Source organism: Schistocerca serialis, chromosome 1, assembly GCF_023864345.2.
Source record: "Schistocerca serialis cubense isolate TAMUIC-IGC-003099 chromosome 1, iqSchSeri2.2, whole genome shotgun sequence".
In the NCBI taxonomy this organism is placed as follows: domain Eukaryota; kingdom Metazoa; phylum Arthropoda; class Insecta; order Orthoptera; family Acrididae; genus Schistocerca; species Schistocerca serialis.
This window is the reverse complement of record NC_064638.1, coordinates 359,925,882-359,949,277: the sequence shown is the minus strand read 5'-3', so window position 1 is coordinate 359,949,277 and position 23,396 is coordinate 359,925,882. Positions and strand designations below refer to the sequence as shown.

Below are 23,396 nucleotides of genomic sequence, written 5' to 3'. Positions count from 1 at the left end.
TTGTGCCTGACCTTGACGAGGAGCATCTTCCACTAAAGTCACAACATTTGCGAACTTCCTATTCCATTCGTAGACTTAGTGCTGTGACAAACATGCTTCACCGTACTGAACCTTCATTTGTCGATGAACTTCAATAGGTTTCACACCTTCATTACGCAAAAACCGAATAACAGGACGCTGTTCTTCCCTGGTGCAAGTAGCTAGTGGGGCGGCCATATTTATACTGATACTGCGACGGTATGTGTGTATCTGCACTATGCTGCCACCTACAGGCCATTTGGACGCTGTTTGTAGCACACTTACCAATTTACAGTATCACGGCGTGAAATTTCGATTTGTTATTACAAATTTAAGGTTTTCATTTGACTCACCCTCGTATCACACATTGCACAACGGCTTGGAGATTTCTAAAATGTGGGTAAGACTTTAGGCAAAACCGATTTTTTCGAAACTAAGTTCAAAATGGCTCTGAGCACTATGGACATAACATCCGAGGTCATCAGCCCCTAGACTTAGAACTATTTAAACCTAACTAACCTAAGGACATCACACACGTCCATGCCCGAGGCAGGATTCGAACCTGCGACTGTAGCGGTCTCGCGGTTCCGGACTGATGCGCCTAGAACCGCTCGGCCACCGCGGCTGGCTCGAAACTAAGTCAAGCAGTTTACAAATCTAATGAATACTCCTGATGGTAATCGGATTCTAATGTTAAACCTCAACGCACATAAGACACTGAGGGGACAAGTCATGGTGTAGCGATATGCACATATACATAAGGGTTAATATCGGGTACACAAGGTATAAAAGGGCAGTACATTATCGGAGCTGTCACCTGTCCTCAGATGATTCATGTGAAAGAGTTTCCAGCTTGGTTATCGCCGCACGACGGGAATTAACAGACTTTGAAAGCAGTTGGAGCTAGACGCGTGAGACATATCATTTCGGAAATCGTTAGACAGTTAAGTATTCAAAAATTCATAGTGTCAAGAGTGTGCCGAGAATACTGAATTTCAGGCGTTACCTCTCAACACGGAAATCACAGCGGCCGACGGCCATCACTCGACCGAGAGATGTGGCGTTTGTGTAGAGCCGTCAGTGCAAATAGGCAAGGAAGACTGTGCCAAATAACCGAGGAAATCACTGTGGGACGTGCGACGAACATATCCGTTAGCACAGTGCAGCGAAATTTGGCGTTAATGGGATATGGCAGCAGTCGACCGATGCGAGTGCCTTTGCTAACAAAACGATACCGCCTGCAGCGCCTTTCCTGGACTCGTGATCATATCCGTTGGACCCTAGACGACTGGAAAATCGTGGTCTGGTCAGATGAGTCCCGATTTTAGTTGGTAATCGTTGATAGCAGGGTTCTAGTGTGTTGCAGACCCCACGAAGCCATGGATTCAATTTCAACAAGCCAATGTGCAAGCTCGTGGTGGCTCCATAACGGTGTGGGCATGTTGTAACATGGAATGGGCTGGGTCCTAGGCTCCACTGAATCGGACTAGAAATGGTTATTTTCGGCTACTTCGAGATCATTTGAACAATTCATGGATTTCATGCTCCCAAACAACAATGTCATGTCACCGGGCCACTATTGTTCGCAATTGGTTTGAAGAACGTTCTGGACAATCGGAGAGAATGATTTGCCCACCAGGTCACCCGATATGAATCCCATCGAGCATTTATGGGACATAATCGAGAAGTCAGTTCGTGTACAAAATTCTGCGCTGAGAACACTTTCGCGATTATAGACGGCTATAGACGCAACGTGGCTCAATATTCCTGCAGGGCACTTCTAACGATTTGTGGAGCCCATGCCAGTTCGAGTTGATGCAATACGCCGGGCAAATGGAAGTCCGACACGATATTAAGAGGTATCCCACGACTTTTTTCATCTCTGTGTAAATGAACAGGATGGGGTACAGTAAGTATTACTTTTAAGTGTCCTCTTATTCTAACAGCTTAATCTTGTCGTATTGGTAAGAATGATAATGAACAATGAGTGTCTAACACAATTATCTTTCGGAATCGCATAAATAGAATTTTGCAGTGATATTGTACACCATCACATGACAAAAGCAATGACAAGGTGTCATTTTTTGTGTAACGGCTTATTAGGTGGAAGTGACTTGCCTAGAGAAGGGAATAAAAACGAATAGCAAAGGGGCATTTATTAATAGACTACTACTAACGGTATGACTGGCGAAAGGAACGTTCTTTTCTGCACTGGAATACTGAGTTGCCGCTATGAGTTTGCGAGGGTGGCGGGGTAGTGTCTATAGCAAACACTACAGGTTCCCGTCAGGATGACCTCCAGGATTCTGCTTGCGGCGAAACGCCTACGCCTTCAGTGTGCTCAAGCAGTGAAAATATTGACACTCCTTTAAAGCAAACGCGTGTCTGCATACTTGACAAACGAAGGCCACTGCACTTATATTTTTGTACCTCTTTGCACTGGTATCCTCAGTAATTAAGCGACGCTACTCACGGAAGCAAAAAAAAAAAAAAAAAAAAAAAAAAAGCGTAAATGAATCGGTTACTTCAAAAAGGTCATGAGTCACAAAATCAAGATTTTACAGAAGGCAAAAACACCCTACAGCATAAATCATGTGCGTATTTATTATTATTCAATGCCAATGGCCTAGGAAGAGTCCGAGGACTGTGCAGCATTGTGTAATTTTGTTTCGTAAATTGCAAATTTAAAACCCGCTGACTCCTGACCTTTTTTGCAATGAAAAACTATTCATTACAATAAATTGAAGATACAATTGGAAAAACATGATGATTTCATTACAAAATCAGTAAATATGCTAAATTTCAAACTTAGATGAGACACTTACTATTTTATTCACATTTTGAGCAGTAGCTGCACTTCTTATAACGATGCTGAAGAAAAACACAATAAAAGATGTTAATCTTTTTGGTAATCGTCGTCATTGTTTGTTCCCCCTGCTATTTGCCATTCATGCAGTTCATCGTAAAATCCCATATACGCAGGTGGAATATACTTTTTCATTTCCAATATATCTCGTATTTTTTTGAAATTGTTGGGCACCCACTTTTCAGGATGTGCTAACTCCCTGGAAGGTACACGATCCTTAGTGAAGATGTAAAGGAGCTGAAATATTGCTGTGACAGCACCATCAATGAACTGCTCTCTTTTCATTTTTCCAGTATAACATGCATCATACTCAAAACTCATTCATTTAGAAGGAGAAAAAGAAATTTCATAGTACTTAGGAAATTTTACCATGCTTGATTCAGAGAGGCAAGACTTTGTCAAATAGACAAGCTACCAATTTTTAAATTCTAATATAGCAACATTGTTCACAGTTTCCTCTGGGAATTTACTTGATTCCTTTTTCATCATTATGGCATACTCTTCCAGCATATAGGTCCTGTCATGATAGCTCATCAACTTCTTTATAGTCCTATCTGTATATTTTGGGAGAAAACTATGCTCGTGTATGGGGAAGTAATATTTCGTCTTCTTAAATCTCCCAGTGGGTTTGCATCTTAGATAAAAGTGAATCATTGTGTTATTCTTATTCCGACAAGCACACCCGATGGAGGACAGATGAAGCTCATTCAGATCTTCTGGGATCTGTGTCTGGATGTAATGGTATACAAATGACCAAACTTAGTTTCCACCTTTCTTGGCATTGCCTTCATGCTACCCGTAAAAGTGTGAGTGCTTACTTATCGCATTAAGTGTGTCAAAAACACTGACCTATATCTTATGCAAATAACACGTATCCCGAATAGTATTATTTGGTAACGGAAAAATTTGTTTGTAGTCAAACTTCAAATTACGGACTTGATTTTTCTTTTCGCTTCTGTCAGAAACTTCATTAATTTTACTGTAAAACTTTTTTGGAGCTCCTGTGGTGAATCACTAACCGGAATATTACAGTTTGTCAAACTTAATAAAAAAATATACACGTGAAGGCAGCATCAGGCCACCAATGTCTTTTCGCTTCAACTAAACACATTTCCATATAGTTATTGCAAATTTGGCAGGAGTCAATGACTCATGACCTTTCTAGGTGGTGTGAAGATTCGGGCTCTGATAGTGACTTCATTTGATGGTTGACTACTGTCCGTCTTGTACGTATTAATCTGGCTACCCTTCATCACCTAATTCAAACATGTAACTCATTTTAGTAAAAAAATTGACTCATGACCTTTCGGCAATGACCATCTCAACTAGAGTTCAGCGTCCCGTCAGTCACGAGGTCTTGAGAGACGGACCATGCGACTGAATGGTCAAAAACAGGGAAATATCACAGGTGTCCTCAACGTTAGCCAATACATTGCCTTATAGTAATGTTGTTGGCGATATGAAGTGGCACAGTCTGTCTGAGAAAAACAGCAGCCTACATATAAAGCGTTCTTTATTCACGTACACATCGTATGAGCGCTAAGGGTAGCGAATAATTAAAGCGTTATATTAAGGCACAATGTACCGTACTATTATTGCCAGGGGCGAATACCTACACGCTGTAAATCAGTCGTAAGTGGGAACTTTATTTTCAGCCACGTAATCTGCCATTTTTCATCTAAAATAATGCTGCGCGCGTGTGAATGCATTAGCATCTCAATAAGGCCCAGCATTTATTTTGCGAAGTTCCCCGACCGCTTAAGCGTATCTGATGCCAAATGCACATGCAAAAGCGGAATACCAAATTCGAAACTGCGTGCGGAAGAAGATTCGCGTTTCTTGTATTGAAAACTGAGATATGTTGCCTCGGTAAACAACAGTCAGATTTTTCAACTTTCATCTCCCGCGGCCGAAGGTTTGTGTTTACCAACTATTCGTGAGATGTGTATTGCTCACAATACCATCTACTCACGTGAGTTAATTACTTGATTTCGATGACATGAAGTTCTATGATTTGTAGACTGAAGAAAGAAAGAACCGTTTTCAAGCTCTTCGTTGTATGAAAACGTAAGTTAGTTTGCGATACCGCTAAGGGAGACGGGGAAAACAGAATATTATTATCTTAGGGCCATCTAACAAAATAAGTAGTTTACGAATGTCATTTTTGTAATTTAACATGACACTGAAACGAGTTGAATCAATACATATTTTATAGGTTTCCAGTGAGGTTAAACGTAACGGAAAGAAGAGGAAAGCGATGTTCAACAGTTATTTCCAAATCATTTCGCACAAAACACAAAACAACACAGTGTTTGCGAGTATAGTGTGCAGTTACTGTTAAACTCGCCAAGAGCCATGTAATAGTTTATCATGGTAATGTAAAGAGAAGAATGTATTAATCTGCTTCGAACACTGGTCTCTCATCTTACATGTACAATTACTTTGTGATATATTTATGGAGAAGGAGTAATTTACTGGGCCACTTTGAGACGTAAGGTTCTGTGAATTTCACAAGTTAAGTGAGGCACAAAACTTCTGATCAGCTTTCCTCGACTGGGGGTCATTTACCATCTTCCTGATGCGAGTACATATCACCTAAAATCTGGCCATCCAGATTTCGGGTAATTTCCCTAAATCACTCAAGGTGAATTATGGAACGGTGGCTAATTTCCCTGCCCATCCCTGTTCAATCCAACCGTTTTCTTGTCTGTAATGATCTCGTCACAAACTGAACGTAAAGTTCAAATCTCCCTTCCATCCTTCGCTTGCAAGCTGGAATACATACGGAGCGAGTTGTCCTATTGTGCATCCAGTTCTCTGTGAGATACGCTACAAGTATAGACAAATGCCTATTTGTAGTCCAGTGCAGTTGCCTAGCCCACTATAAGATTAGTGGTAACCTTCGGATTAATATTGCCCTATCACGTGGTTCGCATTGCAAAACTGTCACATTCGAAGTTATTTACAATGCTGCTACCAGAGCAAACTATATTTGTTATGCACAGGAACAAGGGAGATGCAGCTGTGACATCATATTACGTAGTTACACATATCGATTTTGTTAAAATCTCTCTTGCTCTACATTTAATTCAGTAAGAACTAGTAAAGTCTACCTGGTTCGTATTATTTTCTTTGATAGCGTTTTCTCTACAGCCCAAGAACGTAATGTACAATAGTTCATTTTCTTGTGGATTACAGAGATACTCAACACTTAAAATATTTTCTGTTCACGTAAACTAAATCTTTTATTGGAATTTAACTACGGTCAAAAAAAGTAAATCCAGTAAGAAACTGAACGGAATGCGTAAGGACTGGTGTGACGTCTTTTTGCCAAGTGAATGTGATTAATATTTGAGCAATGCACCATGAGACCTGTCATAAGAAGCGCGACATTTTTGTAGTTTCCAATCCAGGGCAACGTCCTGAGTCTTCCTCATAAAGGAATTTGCAATCCAATAAAAATTCTGATTTTATATGCGATTCGGACTAATTGCTTCCAGTAGACATCTGTGTTGTACTGCCTCGAAAGATTTACAGAAATCTAGAGACTACGAGTCAACCTGATTACCTGTGTCAATGATTTATCATATGACGTGTAAAGAGCGCGAGATGAATTTCAGAAAAACGAAGTTTTCGGAATATTTGCAAGTTTCCATGGAGAAGGCGATACAGTTCTGCATAACTCTTTGCGTTTGAACTTAGAAGGGGATTTAGGATTCTGCAATAAATGGAGATGATTGTGTTAGTTAGTTCTAAGGTCTTTTTGTATTTTGTTTTTGGATGAGTTTGATCTATGCTCTTTTCCAGTCGCTACGAACAGTTTTCTGGTTACATGATCTGAGTGTAATTATGATCAAGAATGGAGTGAATTTAGGCGCTAATTATTGACAGAACTCGGCAGGGAATCGTTCAGATTAACGATTTCGCTTGCTTGTCAGTACATGTAATCAGAATATCTGTGTCACTATGTTTGCACAGGCGGGGTGTTACTTCGCTCTAGTAATAATGAAAGCACAGTGATTTAGACTGGGAATGCATCCACCAGAATACGTTAAGAGACGTTCTACAGATGTCTACAGCTTTAACATACCAACATGAAAGGCACTACCATTTACGTTTCGAAAGAAATTCATGTTCTAATACATGATAAGATTACCAGATCTAGATAAACTTCCTCTTGGCGTACCAATGATAGCACTCTTTAAATGCTGATAAATGGACAATGTACATAAATAACTGGAAGAAGACTACAAAAACGAATAAAATGTTAGTAGTCGACTTCCGAATCTGTCACAAGCTCCCTATAAAAAGGTATAAAATTATGAAGTGGTATTAACCCGTGAAACCGTACAGGGTAAGGCGAATATAAGAATTTGGTTCATTGGGAAGGTACAGGGAAAGAGGAATGAATTTTCCAAGGGAACCGCACAGAAAGGAAAATTAGGGTTTAGCGTCCCGTCGACAACGAAGGCATTAGAGACAGAACACATGTTCACATTGAGGATCTATAGCGCAAGAAACAGGTTCTGTTCTTTTCGAAGGGTGCATCACAGCATTTGCCTTGAGCTTTTTACGGAAAGCACGAGAAGAATAAACTGGATGCTGGATACAGATATGAAGCGTTGTCTTAACGAATGCGAGTATACGTACTGAACTAGTAATGCCCTAACCCACAGTGTGCGCCCGAGTAATACCTCAACATTTGGGTCCATTGTCGAATGGCCTGCCGGCAGACACCGAAAGAACTTATATACTCACAGCGAAGACACGAACAGGTTGGTATATTCTAACAAAAGTGTAATGGAGAATGTTAGGGGATTAAATAGCAATCACTGTAAGAAATTGTGTGAATTCAGAGCTGGTATTGGTACAAAATACCTTTGCTAATGCACTTTATAGTAGCTTGTTATGTGTGCTTATAGGCGATGAACCACAATTTCAACGAGAAATTTCGAGGGGTACTTTGAAGAAACAATTGAGAATAAGAGCGCATATCCTCTCAATATTACACAGTGGGGATCCCTGTGTATTCGACACTCTGTAACGACATTCGGTAAGTAAAAAACACGATGTCAACAGTCACTACACTCTATTATTTACGACGAGTGTTGCTGCGTTTATTCCACCATCAGCTGGCACTGCTCCCGGGAAACGAACGCCGTCGAAAAAAAGTATTAGGTTCGTCAGTTTGATTGCTAAATTATTTTGGTGGTTTAATATGGTTCAAATGGCTCTGAGCACTATGGGACTCAACATCTGAGGTCATCAGTCCCCTATAACTTAGAACTACTTAAACCTAACTAACCTAAGGACATCACACACAACCATGTCCAAGGCAGGATTCGAACCTGCGGCCGAAGCGGTCGCGCGATTCCAGACTGAAATGCCTGGAACCGCTCGGCAACAAGGGCCGGAAGGTGGTTTAATAAGAAGAAATAATTTGGAATGTATGTTCCACGCCAGCCTTGGAAAGCATTTGTAAATTAAAAAATTTATATTTAGTAGCTGTATGTGCGGCACGACGGATCCAGGAAATGCATTCTGCAGTCAAAGCGACAAACCGAAAAATTTCCGGAAATTTCGTGCTAGTTGATTTTTCCAGGACAAGTGAACCTGAGCTAAACTGGGACTTCCACCTGAGGATGAAGAAAAGCCTCGGCAGCGAAAAGTAAACAAAGAATATAAGTTTAGTGGCTGATTACGTTGTGTTTTTTACTTGTATTTTAAGCACAGCACTGCACTGTGGACAACCTCTCTCTATTAACTGGTTTATCAGATAGCCAAAACGTAGAGCCGACAACTAAAAAAAATGGAAAAAATTCTGCGAATTGTTTTGTGAAATGATTTGTTTAAAAGTAATAAATAAATTAGATTAGAGAATCGCTTGACGCACCTCATTTGCTGTACATAGTTTAGAGCATCATTCATAGGCCCACCAAATGTCACTGTACTCTGTTTTATTTCTTACTTTTAGACAAACCATCTCACAAAACATTAGACCGATATTTTCAAATTTTGTTCAGAAAACAGATCTTACTGACACCTCATTTCTCCTGAATTTTGCAGTTAATTCGACAGAGCGAGGTGGCGCAGTGGTTAGCACACAGGACTCGCATTCGGAAGGATGACGGTTCAATCCCGCGTCCGGCCATCCTGGATTAGGTATCCCGTGATTTCCCTCAATCACTTCAGGCAAATGCCGGGATGGTTCCTTTAAAAGAATACGGTCGTCTTCCTTCCCCATCCTTCCCTGATCCGATGGGACCGATGACCTCGCTGTTTGGTCCCCTCCCCCGAATTAACCAACCAACCACTTAATTCGAAGGAACCAATTTTGACAGTTGAATATCATATCAATTTAACTTTTTATAGCTAGGCTTTGAAATAATTAATTTTTTTCTCAAATCACTAATTAGGTTTCTCTCAATTACCCGGATTGCTTTCAAGCAACTAAACATTTTCTCTTCAAAACTAGATCTCGTACTAGTCAGTCTGATACCGCATTTGCCCAGCTCCAGCTCTCCGTTTCGCTATTTAAAACAATTAATGTAGGTTAATTCTTACAAAGAAGAAAACAGCAACCAACCACTATTAATACTGCTATTTATTTAGGTAAATAGCGCCGTTACCGGTTTCGAACTGGCAAGTTCATCATCAGACGGCTGTTCACATGATTTTCAAGATACACTTTACATTATCGTCCGTTTTTGATTTTTATTATTCCGAAGTATTCGCCACAGTGGAATAATAAAAATCGAAAACGGACGATAATGTAAAGTGTATCTTGAAAATCATGTGAACAGCCGTCTGATGACGAACTTGTCAGTTCTAAACCGGTAACGGCGCTATTTACCTAAATAAATAGCAGTATTAATAGTGGTTGGTTGCTGTTTTCTTCTTTGTAAGAATTAACCTACATTAATTGTAGACAGCCACGATCTCACCATGTCAGTTTTAGACAAAATAAAATTAAAACAAAAGGGCATTGCGTTATTTATACGGTGTCTTGTTATCGCTCCCGCTCAAACATTTGACCGAGCAGCTCGACTCACCGTGAGGCGATCCATCAGCGGTCCCTCGAGACCCTCCACGACCGGTGGCCGGTGCTGGTCCGTCCAGATGGGCAGGTAGCGGAGCATCGTGCTGAGCACGTCGCTCAGAGGGAGCGGGGGCGGCGGGGGCGGCGGCGGCTGGTCGCCCACGACGAGCACGCTCTCCTGCTGCAGCAGGCGGATGGTGTAGGACCCCCCAGTGGGCGGCAGCGCCAGGGCGGCAGCCCACAGGGCGGCGGCGGCTGCGAAGAGGCTGCAGGCTCGCGCTCCTGGCATCTCGGCGGCTGGACTGTCCCTTCCTCCGCTGCAGGCACGCTTAAGTACAGCGCCTCGCTCGTTGCGTCACCCGCCCGGGTCCGGCCAAGACAAACACTGCCGTCAACTCTCGCTTGTTTTTTTCCCTATAAGCGAGCGTCCCAGTTTCCGGTGCAATCTCTTCCGGCCCAAGGACCGGTGCAGAAGCAGAATTCTACAGAACAGAAACTGTGTTGGGATCCGCATAACATTTTGTCACAACTGACCAACTTATTGCTACCACCGATACAGAAAAACGTGGGCTCCTACATAGTACTGAATGTTGATTGTGAACTGTCACAATGTGGTTTTGGTTTATTTTGTTGTAAAAACACCGTTACCAGATTCTGTTTTATACGTCCATTGTCAGATGGCTGGCAGTCTCACGTATGACTGGAGAATCAAAAAACAATGTACAATGGTGGAAATATTTATTGCATAACCATGAATTACTTCGTCTTTTTGTCTTCTGCAGTATTCTGCAGTCCCATTGTTGCTAAACTTTGTTGACATATTCTTGCCTTAATAATCTGACTTCTTCCCGCATGTTTTCCAACAATACAGAACTCTTTGTCGTTGTCGTTTGGTTTTACAATGAAACCAGTGTTTATACTACCATTTTGAGTTGAGAAGATGGGCAGAACAGTTGAATTAACTCCAGAAAAGAAAGCTGCTATACTTGCTTATTCGTCTGTTGGTCTCAGCACCAGAGAGATGGCCTCTAACACAGAATTTAATCAGTCTACGATTTCGAGGTTTCTGAAAAAATACAGCGAAAAAGGAAATTTTGATCCTGAGAGAGAAAGAGGTCGGAAAAGGGTGTCTGCCAAACAGGTCAGGGTATTGAAAAGGCTTTCGCTCAACGATCGTCGCCTGTCATCGACTGAACTAAAGCGAGACTGGAAAGAAATTTGCGACATCTCAGTAACCAGTAGAACTGTATGAAATAGACTTCTGAAGGCTGGACTCTCAACCCGTCGTCCTAGAAGGAAGCCTTTATTGACCAAGGTAATTCGACAACAGTGACTGCAATGGGCAGAGGCACATGCGACATGGACACCAGAGATGTGGAACAAAGTAATGTTTTCAGAGGAGTCCAAATTTAATCTGCATGGCTCAGATGGAAAAGTGTTCGCACGTCGAAGGAAAGGTGAAGAATTTTTGCCATCATGCATAACACATACAGTCACACACCCACAAGGACAGATGGTCTGGGGGCGCATTTCCAATCACGGAGTAGTTCGTCTGGACTTCATCAATGACACTGTCAACGCAAATGCCTACATAAGCATCCTTGAAAGGAAGCTTACGCCAACTATTAAAGACCAGTTTGGAGATATTTCCTATTGCATTTTTCAGGATGAACCCGCTTCTTGCCATAAAGCTTTGAATGTGAGTCCTATGAGTAATATTTGTACCAAACACGAAGCAGATTACTTTCTTGCTTAATTATCACGTACTTCTACATTTCAGGTAAAATGTTTCCTTAGACAAAATGGGGTTCGAGTATTAGAGTGGCCTGGAAACAGCCTCATCTCAGTCTTATTGCGAACTGTTGGAAGGGTATTGGAAATGATATCACCAAAAAGAAGCCACGGAATAAATGGGAGCTGTTGTAGACCCTCGTGCGTGTGTGATTTCATGAACTGAGTGAGGAACACATTAAAAAGTTAATTCTTTCAATGCCTTCACGATGCCAAGCGGTGATTAAGGCGCGTGGTGGAGCAACGAAGTATTAAATGCAACAGTGTGTTCATATGAGGCAATACAAACACTAAAATCAATCAGTGCTATGTTATAACATTAATATGCAGCGTTTCCTTCAGCATAAGTATACAGATTTCAGAATAGCAAACAGAATAGCTGACATATTCACTTACTCTCATGTTTCAAGAAAGTGTTAAATGTTAAAAAACAAATATTTTTATAGAAACAAAAATTAAGAATAAAAGAAATTGACAAAAATTATTGTGCATATTCATTTCTGATGGAAATCAAGAGAAATCAGGCAAATTTCGCTCAGTTATTCAATGATTGTAACAAAAATTGTTAATTGTAAGAGGTGATGCAATAAATATTTACACCACTGTATCTCTTTTTATACATGACTTATTTCTATCCAACAAATTGAGAAGGTACTCTGATACTACAGATTTATGTTTGAACAGCATAAATCTGTAGTGTGAGAGTATTTTCTCAATAAATGAGATGAATTAGACAACAAATAATTTATTAAGGACGTTATAGGTGCAATAACAGGAAACTGACCAGTTCTAAGCACCAGTAAGAACGTTTGTACTCCAGGTGCCATTAATAAAGAGGGATAATACAAGAACAGAAATACATCAGTTTTATTTTAACTATTATAATTGTATTTTATTTTACGTTTTTCACGAAAGAATAACAAAATTAAATTCATGAAAAAAATTTGTCGGTATTGACTTCAATTTCTTACATTACTTCATTCTTGGCATCGGCTGTTGCACAGTTTACCGTAAAATTTCCTGTGCTGTTGGGGAATAAATGGTAACATCGTCAACAGGTCTTCCTGTTTTGCAACTAATAAACATGGGCTGATCTTTGAGATGAAATACTTCGTGGTGTACATCTGTCGTGATCTACATCTGCATTTTTTGTTTCAGAATAACAATTTGTAGTACTTTTTGAGATAAAACACTTTAACCATACTGCATTTTGAGAACTCAAAGCCTATATTGACAACATTGTTCCAGAAACATCTTTGACATCTAAGAATTCAACTGTATGCACAGGAATTACAGGGAATGAATTCATAGGTTTAACTGACGGAATTCCTGAGTGAAGCACTGTTTGGCACAAAGATCATGCACCATAATTTACAGTTGGAATAAGTCTAGGGAAATGCAATAGAGGGCCAAGAACACAATAGCACCGAAAACGGGTTTTTGAAAATACTGGCACTTAGAATGTTTTTTACCATCGTACCAACGCGTAACACTCATGTTGGTCTTCAAGGGAAAAAAAATTCCAGTAGAGCACCTCACGCAAATTGCATTCTAACACGAATTTGTAGCGTGACAGTCATCTCACACTTTTGGAACTGTGAACTGTTGTTTTTCCTTGGGTAACTCACCCGCAAACCATATCCCATGTGTTTTGCTAAAAGAATGCAAGGTGACTGATGATGAAAGTGTGAATCCAAAACTTGTAACGGCGCATTTCCGGTCAAGTACACCTTACAGGTCTCAAATAATGTCACTGACAACACGGAATATACCTACGCGGTATTTTTGGACCCCGATAAACTTTTCACAGTGGCCGTTTCTGCTACCGCCAGCTGGTGCTGCGGCTCTCCACTGCTAAGTAACCGCTGGAACTGAGGTTCTAGAAAAATATTCTTCATCAGTTATTGGTAGGTACTAGTTGTGGAGGCTGCATTTTAGTTTATGATCAGCAAACTGTTCCTAAACCCATTAACACCATATGTCAGAGCATCGCTCTTGACAATGACTCAACCGTGCGGTTCAACTTCAGTAGATGATTAAGTCACCAATTTGCTTTGCGTGAACGATACTGCGATCAGTAAGTCACTTTGTGCAAGAGACTAATCAAGCAGGAAGACCAATTTCCCTTTAATATAGATACTGTGCTCGCATCAGGGATTACAACTTATAGAGTCATTATGGACATACTGTAACTTTCACTATTACATTGCGTCTTTCCATCTGGAGCTTTCGTATCACCTCATGGACTGTTTGTTAGGCGATTGTGTTATATTTATATACTGTTTCGGCTTTACCTAATGGACTCCAATGTAAACTAGAAGATTACGTAGCAATTTGATGCTAAGCTGGGTTTGTACCAGTCTTCTCAAAAAAATAACGTAATTTAATTTTTGGTAGTTACGACCATATGATAGTATCACCTGTTATCAGTGTGCTGTGTGCTAATTATGTGCTGTATGTGTAACTTCACAATTTCTTTTTAACTGACCGTCAGTGTAATAAGGTGCTATCGGTGTGGTATGTACCATGAACGCTAAAATAAATAAAATAGAGCTCTGTGCACAGATAGAAACATTATGTTCAGCAGGCCCTTTAGTGACATTCAAGAGTAGTATGTTACGTCGTGGTGCCGTTTCACCTTCTCCCTTCATCTTCAACAGAAACAGAACAACGCATTACAGTGAGGTGTCAAAAGTAGAGGGATAGCGATATACACATATATTTCGCGTACATAAGCTATAAAAGAACAGTGTGTTGACGGAGCTGTTATTTGTACTCGGGTGATTCACTTCAAAAAGTTTCCGACGTGATTATGGGCCCGCGACGGAAATTAACAGACTTTCAATGCGAAATTTCATTTGGAACTAGACACAGGTGACATTCCATTTCGGAAATTGTTGGGGAATTCAGTATTCCGAAATTCACAGTGTCAATAGTGTGCCGAGAATGCCAAATTTCTGGCATTACCTCTCACTACGCACAGCTCAGTCAGTCACTTAACGACCGAGAGCAGCGTTAACAAATAAGCAACACTGTGTGAAATAACCGCAGATACCAATGTGGGACGTAGGACACAGAGGCGAAATCCGGCATTAATGAGCTGTGACAACAGACAACCGACGGGAGTGCCTTTGCTAGCAGCATGGCATCGCTGGCGGCGCCTTTTCTGGGCTCGTGACCACATCGGTTGGATCCTAAACGACTGGAAAATCGTGGTATGGTCAGATGAGTGCCCATTTCAGTTGGTAAGGGCTAATGGTTGGGTTCGAGTGCAACCCAGACGCCACGAAGCCACGGACCCGAATTGTCAACAAGGCACTGTGCAAACCTGTGGTGGCTCCATAATGGTGTAGGTTGTGTTTACGTGGAATGGGCAGGGTACTCTCGTCCAACTGAACCGGTCATTGACTGGAATGGTTATGTGCGGCTACCTGGAGGCTATTTGCCCAATTGATCGACTTTTGTTCCCAAATAACGATGCAATTTTTATGGACGGCAATGAGGTATGCTTTGTGTGACTTAGGTTTATTCACAACCAGTGGAAGATATGACGCAATAGCTCAAATATAATTTCAACTGGTTATTAAAGTAATATTAAGTGACGAGAAAAAAGGTAGACGCTGTTGAAAAGTAGTGGCTACCGGTCGACAGTTATGTTGATGCACGACGAAACTGCAAGTGCAATAATGTCAGAATGACGGGCATAATCCATCTTTATATCCGCTTGTTAATGTGCTGAGAACTCGAGGGCCTAAGGCCAGTGAATGCCGTGGCAACTTTGCGATAATTGATGTGATCATTTACTTACGTAGCCGGTTACAGCCTTATACTTGTGTTGCAACATTAGCGGGACTAGTTCGTGTGTCTGACTGTACCTAGAAATGACGGTGCTGCCACTGTGACTAGACCATATATCGCTTTGTTGGGGAACACACACACGCACGCACACACGCACACACAAATCAATCACCTACATTTTAAAAATTAGGAGGATGAGCAAACCATCAGGGTATGAAGCCAGGAACATCGTATGAATATAACGTTAACTCGTTGTACGCTTACTATAATCGACGGATGACTCGTCCGTAAAGTGTTTAAAAGTCCTCAAGGGAATGGGAATGAAGTACGGACAGTAAAACGAACTCAGATGGCACTTTTGGCTGGCAGAACCATAGTAGCACGTTTAGGTTCCTTGTTGGAGATGTTTCCTTTCTTGATTAATAGTTACACCAAAACTTCTGGTTAGTATGTTCCACGGTCAGTTTATTTTTCAAACGTATAGAAAAATTTATAAACGATAGAAGTTTTCGAATAACACTACATGATTTTATCTAGGGTAATGTGACATCGCAGGATGCGGGTGGATAGTTGCTGTCCATGAAAAGAAATAATGAACTGAATCGTTATACTTGCCCTAATTTCAGCGGTACAATCTCATAATGGAACGAAGGGTCCGAAATTCATCATGTATATTGTACGTATAATCAGCATCAGTGAAGTACACCCTGAGGGACTTGCCAATGTAAATCTGAAGACGATCTGCTAGTCAGATCGAAACCGAATGAAATTTTCACTCTACAGTGGAGTGTGCGCTGATATGAAACTTCCTGGCAGATTAAAACTGAGTGCCGGACCGAGACTCGAGCTCGGGACCTTGCCTTTCGAGGGCAAGTGCTCAACCATCTGAGCTACCCAAGCACAACTCACGCCCCGTACTCACAGCTTCAATTCCGCTAGTACCTCGTCTCCTACCTTCCAAACTTCACAGAAGCTCTCCTGCGAACCTTGCAGAACTAGCACTCCTCGACAGTTGGTTGCTCGCGAAAGGCAAGGTCCCGAGTTCGAGTCTCGGTCCGGCACACAGTTTTAACCTGCCAGGAAGTTTCAGATCTAAACCAGTCTTCATTAATAATAAAAATAGTGATCCAGAACATATGGAAGAGCCTGTCTCTCAAGTTCTAACATTTGTTGTTCTGAAACGGATTTATAGGATCTCTAGTTATTTCAGTACACTTTGCCCTTGGCAGAAGCCTTGATGAACGTGATAAGATTGCGAGATTTCTGTTGCAGCACGTACCGCTCACCGTCGATCACAGAGCACATTTCGAGGGCGCCTATCTTCAACGGCAAACGAATAAGCGCGCAGAGTCGGCACTTCAGTCTACCGACTTGACATCGTACAGAAAACTGGAGAGTGGTCCTGAGGCAGTACGCGCCCAGCTCACTGCGCGATGACGTTTGTTTCGCAAAATGAACGCAATGCTCTTACTGTGGAGCCACAGATGACATCATTAGCAGCGTCACGCTATGTGCTGTATAGCTGCTTGGAATAATCGCACTGTTTACTGGCGTTACCTGTGCTGTATCAAACTGAACGTTTGGAACTTTGTGGTAAGTACCTATGGGACTAAACTGCTGAGGTCATCGGTCCCTAGGCTTACACACTACTTAATTTAACTGACGCTAAGGACAAAAGACACACCCAAGGCCGAGGGAGGACTCGAACCTCCGACTGGGGGAGCCGCGCGAACAGTGGCAAGGCGCCCTATACCGCGCGGCTATCAAACTGAGACTTCCATTCTGTACACCACAAATGCCGACAACTTCGCAGCATAGACGTTTTGTCTGGAATGGTTTTTTTCATAATTTCTTTACGTAATGTCGCGTATTTTACGCACTGACTACGATTCATCACATTTGACATCATATTTTTTTGAGCAGCAATTCTTACGTGATTCTTTCTCGGTTTGTTTAGACCACTACAGTGATTGTAGAAAAAACTTGTATTTGTATTTTACTGCCGTCTCGTTTTGTGCACGGCTACGCTCGAAGAATCGTTCTTTTAACCATAGAATGTAGGCTTTCACGGCCGGTGTTGTCCTCAGTTGAAACTTCTGGGCTGAGAGGCCGTGCTCGATGCCGGACGACCTCAGAAGATGTCTCCCGCAGATGGAGACGAAACGTTAGGTGGAAATTTTATACATCGACCACGGCCTCTCAGTCCAGAAGTTTCAACTGAAAATTGTTCTTTTCATTTTTCTCTGAGCGTGGCAATAAATTAATGTCTCGTGCAGTCCCGTAAATTGGTGGAAATAGATTTTATCCGTTATATTCGTCAAATTATACCAATGAAGAAAATATACCAGGCTGAGTCAAAGAATTTCGGGTAAAAGTATTTATAGGGAGATGTTTTGCATTGATTTTACTGCTAATAATCTGTTTACTTTCCGATGATCATTGTGGAAAACACTTTTTATTACATTTGCTTGAAAAATTCGGCTTCTTCGTCGAAGGTGGAAGTCTCACCGAATTAAAATAATTCTCAGATTCTATTTTATAAAATTACTCCTCATTTTGTTACCTATCCGTTTAGCTATAATACACCGTAAGTAAAAGTAAATTGATGTAATGCAAACATTACTGCCATAACTGGGCTATGATTAATGTTACTTTGGACTACGAGTTACTCGTCGTACCAAGACGATCAATTGCATGCACCCATTGTTCGTTTCTAGAACAAAAATGTGCTGTTTGTACTCGTAGTCACGCAGAACAGTATGTTGTCGCGTCACCGATGAGTGAGGAAATCTGCACCGGATTCTGTACTCTAAAGCAGACCACTGATGTCCATATTGTTCGCATTTCGGATGATCGGACAGATGGCTACTTACATGATTCACCGTCAACCAGTCTTTTTCAACGATAATTGTTCATACACAGAATCGGAACATCAAACAATAAGATTCTCTAAGGGCTGCGCAGAATTATTTGGCAACATACTGAACATAACGGTCATACCAACAGTACTAGGAGGAAAGAGTATACCAGTAGAGTCACCTTTCCTAGTCTCTGCCCATTACTAGTAACGGGAGATAAATATATTACGTACCACATTGTCATTATCGTGTACACAATTATAAATTTTCAAAAAATACAATGCTTTTGAGCTGAAAATAAAGAACCCACAATAACTATCAGTTAAGAATGAAATGTTCCCAAGTGCCCATCTTTCATTTGTATATGGAAGGAAAGTACATCAAAAGGTAAAATTTCTGTTTTATACTTCTAAATGTTAATGTTGTTAGTAATATGTCTATGTACAAAAAATGTAAAGTTATTAAATAAATATTTGATCTACAAGTATGTAAAAAATATGTTCAAGGAGGAGACTGAGCGGACTTGGTCATCGATCGATACTTTGTGGCACTAGGAATATGAAGGCTGTTCCCGTTTTGGGACAGAAATCTACACCATTGGCATTTTATATTTCCACAAAAGCCTTCTCCTTCATCCTTGGAAGGGAACGTTGTCATGCTCAGTTCTATTCTATTCTTGGGACTGCCACCCACTACCACGATGCCCTCTGCGTATTGACTGTGACCATTGATGAGCAAGTATTATCAGTCGTTCATTCATTGTGTCAATAACACCGGCATTAAATGAGTTACATAGAAAAACAAAGAGTTCCAAGCAGCGATGTTAGCCGCTTATTGGGCTGAGTTCGAGAAGAGATAGAAGTAGAGTACAGTTGCATCCACAACATAACAGCTGGTTGTGTAGAATACTTCCTGAACTCTAGAAAATGGCCGAATGAACGGAGCCGGTCGTGGTGTGACCGGTATGTTTCTCAACATCCTTCTGTTATGTCTGATTTCTATTGCTTCTAGTTCATACATTGGTTTTCCCTCCGCTTGCTTTAAAATTCGTTATTATGGCAAACTTTAGACGCATAGTTTCCAGAGTTTTATCCTTAGAGCTCCTTTTTTTTAACAAAAAGTTTGTACTTGTAAAACTCTCCTCCTGATGTTCATTGCTTTTGACGTGTTGTGTAACCTTTATAATAACAGAATCTGTCACTGCTCCTGTTCTGTCTTTCCCAACTTATAATTATAGTCATAAAGTAAGTTTCTGTATACTTTTAATCATGTTCTCCTTATCTTTCTTTTGATCACTTGAGATTTTTTTTCTACGTATGAAGTATCGTTTATTTTCAGTACTTCATGATTGGCTTGTCCCCTTTCTTCGTTCTTCAAGGGCGTGTACGTTCACTCAGTTCTCTTAACCGCCTAAAATAAATGCAAAAACTGTACTGCACCCCTGTGTATACTCTTTCCTGCCATTTGGCACACTGAGAACAGACTTTTCCAGCTAAATCTGTAGGATTCTCCTTGTTCTAGATCTAGTCGGTTAGTTTATTTACATTCATTCTGTACGTATCTAACAGAAAAGTGAACGTTTCTCACGTCACTGTCTCTGAAATTCTTTCCATATTCTGACAAACATCTCTATCGTCTCGAGCGTTCCACCCGGACTGCACTTGGGATTCTTTTTACCCTTAGTTACACAAACTGGAATGTCCTAATTTTTCACTTTTATACATCCGCTTTGTGATCGTAATGACTGCAAATTACTCGACTTTATCAGTACTTCGTTTCAATTCTCAAGATTTCAAACATTTATTCTACCTTACATTATGCAAAGATTTAACTTTGTTCAAAGAATCTATTAAGTAATATACTCGTATATTTTAGTTCATACGTCCTTTCTCTACTCCGTGGACATCAGATTTGCTTCTTGGGTTCCCTTCATTTCAGAAATTTAAGTGATCTTTGTCTATTCTTACATCAAGTCGCAAGATTTGTCTCAGACAGATGTTTGCAAAATTTTGGGACAAAGCATCGTCAAAGACAAAGCCAGAGCGTAAATTTTGCATGATGTGTATATGTTCCATTGCGATGTTTGATTTGTAGGGGAAAGTAAGTAATTAACTGCTAGTTGACCCTCCACATACACTGTCGTTTTTTTCCTCGCTTAGCTAAATTTCTGGTACCGCTGAATTAAACACCAGCTGTTGGACACGTGGCGCAATACAGGAGAGTATATATTTTGGGTATCATTAGATGAACAGTCTGATATATCGTCATTGCATGTTTCGCTTATATAGATATTCGACCATTGATATGAAAAATAATACTTATTCAGAATACTGCAGCAATACATGTGATATCCTAAACATTGTCAGTAAATGTTATACGTCGGTACCCCTCAGTATCTGAACCGATACGGAAGAAAGAGTCGTGTGGCATTCTTGCCTGGAAGACACTGAGATTCAGCAGTCTGATTGCAAAGGTCTGTTGTGTCCATTGGCAGCTTTCCTTTGCTTTCCTAGATTACTAAACCCCGTAAAATCTACGATTGCGGTTGGTACTAACTTGCTGTTCCCTCCAAACTGGAATTGTCAGTATAGAGTGTAAAACAGGACATTTTGTACTTATTCTGTATGTGACATACCACTGGAGATCTCATAATTGTAACTAACAAGTCACAAACTGTAAATTATGACTTCCTGTGAATAAGATAAGGAGTAGTAAAATTTACGACGGTTTAGTAACATCCCCCCTCGCCGCGGTTCAATGTCCTATAGTTAAACGTATCTGTTCAGGGAGAGTGCCTGTAATTGACGTGTATACTATAATGTGATGTTGTGTTTACGTTGTACCATGACGAGTGTTGCCGCTTGTTGGCACGCGGTATTTACAAGGAGCATCTTTGTATCGGCGCTGTGGCGCCACCTGTAAGCCGATCGGCGAAGGCGTGTCGGGAGCAGGGAGAAATGGACAGTATATTGTGAGCCGGGGAGAAGCACGGTTGCGAAAGGACTTGTAAACGATAGGCGGGATTAGCGGGCGCAACTACCGCTAGTGTGCCAGAGTTATGTTCTGCCATGCTAAAGGTTGCTGCAGCTGGTGGTTGAGCGGCACTGTTAGAAGACTCCGCATTGGCACCCATTGTTTTTCTAATTTGCAATTAACTACGATGCCGTGGTGGACCTAATGAGCACAGTTAAACATCCAGGAGGGGAACTGTGTCCTTATCGTAACCACGGCAGTGCAAGGAATATCTAATTTAACGGTACGTTTCTTCTGTGGACTTCAGTACTTGTTTTAGCGTACTCTAGCGGTGTTCTTCCCCTGCTGACGAATTCAGTAACTTCTATTTAAAGTTTCCGAGCTATACGGCTCGGGTAAGCAAGCTGTTGATTCAGAGCTCACAGGGCGCCTCCGCTTTCACGGCGCCCCTCTCGTATCTAGTTAGACACTGGAGGTTGTATTTACAAATGTCTCGTCACCATATGGTGCTAGCGTTCATGTCAAAAGTCACCGAGTCTAAGGAGTCATAGACTTCTTTTAAAATTTAGTGCACTGACTGAGCTAACGTTACGTACCACAGTGATGTCCAAGGAGAATGATGGACACTCTTTTGTAATTATCACTGTGTTGAATACAGTGAGTTGTCTCATATTTATTGGGTTGCTGGGATGTTTTTAGAAGATATCTCCTTATGATAGTGATTCGATGACCTTAAATTATTTAGTTGGAAGACACATTAAATTTTCACCTTGCCTTGTGTGAGTTAGTACATCTCTCACTGTATGAGATAATTATTTTGAGAAACTTGTTGCAAAATTCATACCGTAATATGAAGAGTAACTTCAAGTGGCACTGGATTATTATAACTAGAGTCGTGCCGGAGTTGGATGGAATATAATAGCCACCAGTCCAAACTGGCAAGATCAGAAATGTAATCCTAGTTTGATAAATTTGTTATTTTTCAGATGACCAGAGTTATTTGCTTATGTAATCTGTTACAAAGGCCAAATTAAGCATTGACATTTGTCTCTTGCGGACACACTCCTTCTGAACAGCTTCCAGAGAATTCTGTTGTAGTATGTTAATTGTACAAATTCTGCACTGATTGCTTTGGCAGATGAGCCTTGTTTCGTAGAATGACTTTGTTAACTAATGAATAATTGCAAATTTTTGGCTTATTTATGGGGCAGATAAACCTTGTTTTAGAAATTATTTTACCAACCTATTGTATGTTTTTGATTAATAAATGTTTGAAGCCGTCATTCTGTACGTTATCACCTAAGCCTCGTTCCTCAAAACCTTGTGGGGCAATAGAAATGGAGCGGTGAAAGCCGGTGCCGACACTTCGCATATTTCTCTGGAATAGCACCAAGGGGTCCGCCTAAACGTCCGAATTGCAAGGACGGATCACGATCAGTAGTGTCCCTTGCCCCCCCCCCCCCCCTTCCTCGCCGACTCCAAAGACACTGCGGAGACGTTCGGAAATTATCTAGGAAATTGACGTAATGTCTCGTGATCAGGAACTTGACACCTCCTCCTGCCGGCCACATGCTGGCTGGCAATCTCTTCCACCACCACGGTTAGAACCGGATACCTCCCAGTCCAGTCGACCTCGGCTAGGGAGCCGTGGACTCTCCATATCGTTCATGTCGCCGTAGTGCCATATTTGGTTACTTCATGAAACGCATAATTCTGTAGACGTGTTACTCATTTAGGGGATTTTCTCTTGCGGTGCCACGTACATGGGAAAACGCTGTACTGTGAATCTTATTCCTGGAACAAGGAAAGCGTGGAGGCGCTGTGGCTGTTTCGTAACAGTCTCCGCTTCCGCCAGTGAGACGGTTGCGCTTACGACAATATTGGAAGCGGTTACCACACGTGCGATCACATACCGGAATGGCGAATACACTCTCTCCATAATGGACTGTTGATCTCGAAAAAGCTACACAACAGTTTAAAGCCACCTTCCGTCACAATCCTTTTTGTTTATTCAAGCAGGGTTTCATTTCTGATATTCCTACCTTCAGGTGCA

At 41.2% G+C, this 23,396-nt stretch overlaps 1 protein-coding gene across 1 annotated transcript in view; it reads right to left on the bottom strand.

Annotated features, from left to right (window-relative positions):
• Positions 1–23,396, bottom strand: part of LOC126473553 (uncharacterized) — an 85,409-nt gene that overhangs the window by 1,715 nt on the left and 60,298 nt on the right. Inside the window, exon 2 of the mRNA XM_050100715.1 lies at positions 9,937–10,240. Within this exon, the coding sequence (XP_049956672.1) occupies positions 9,937–10,240 (304 nt within the window). The remainder of the gene's footprint in view (positions 1–9,936; positions 10,241–23,396) is intronic.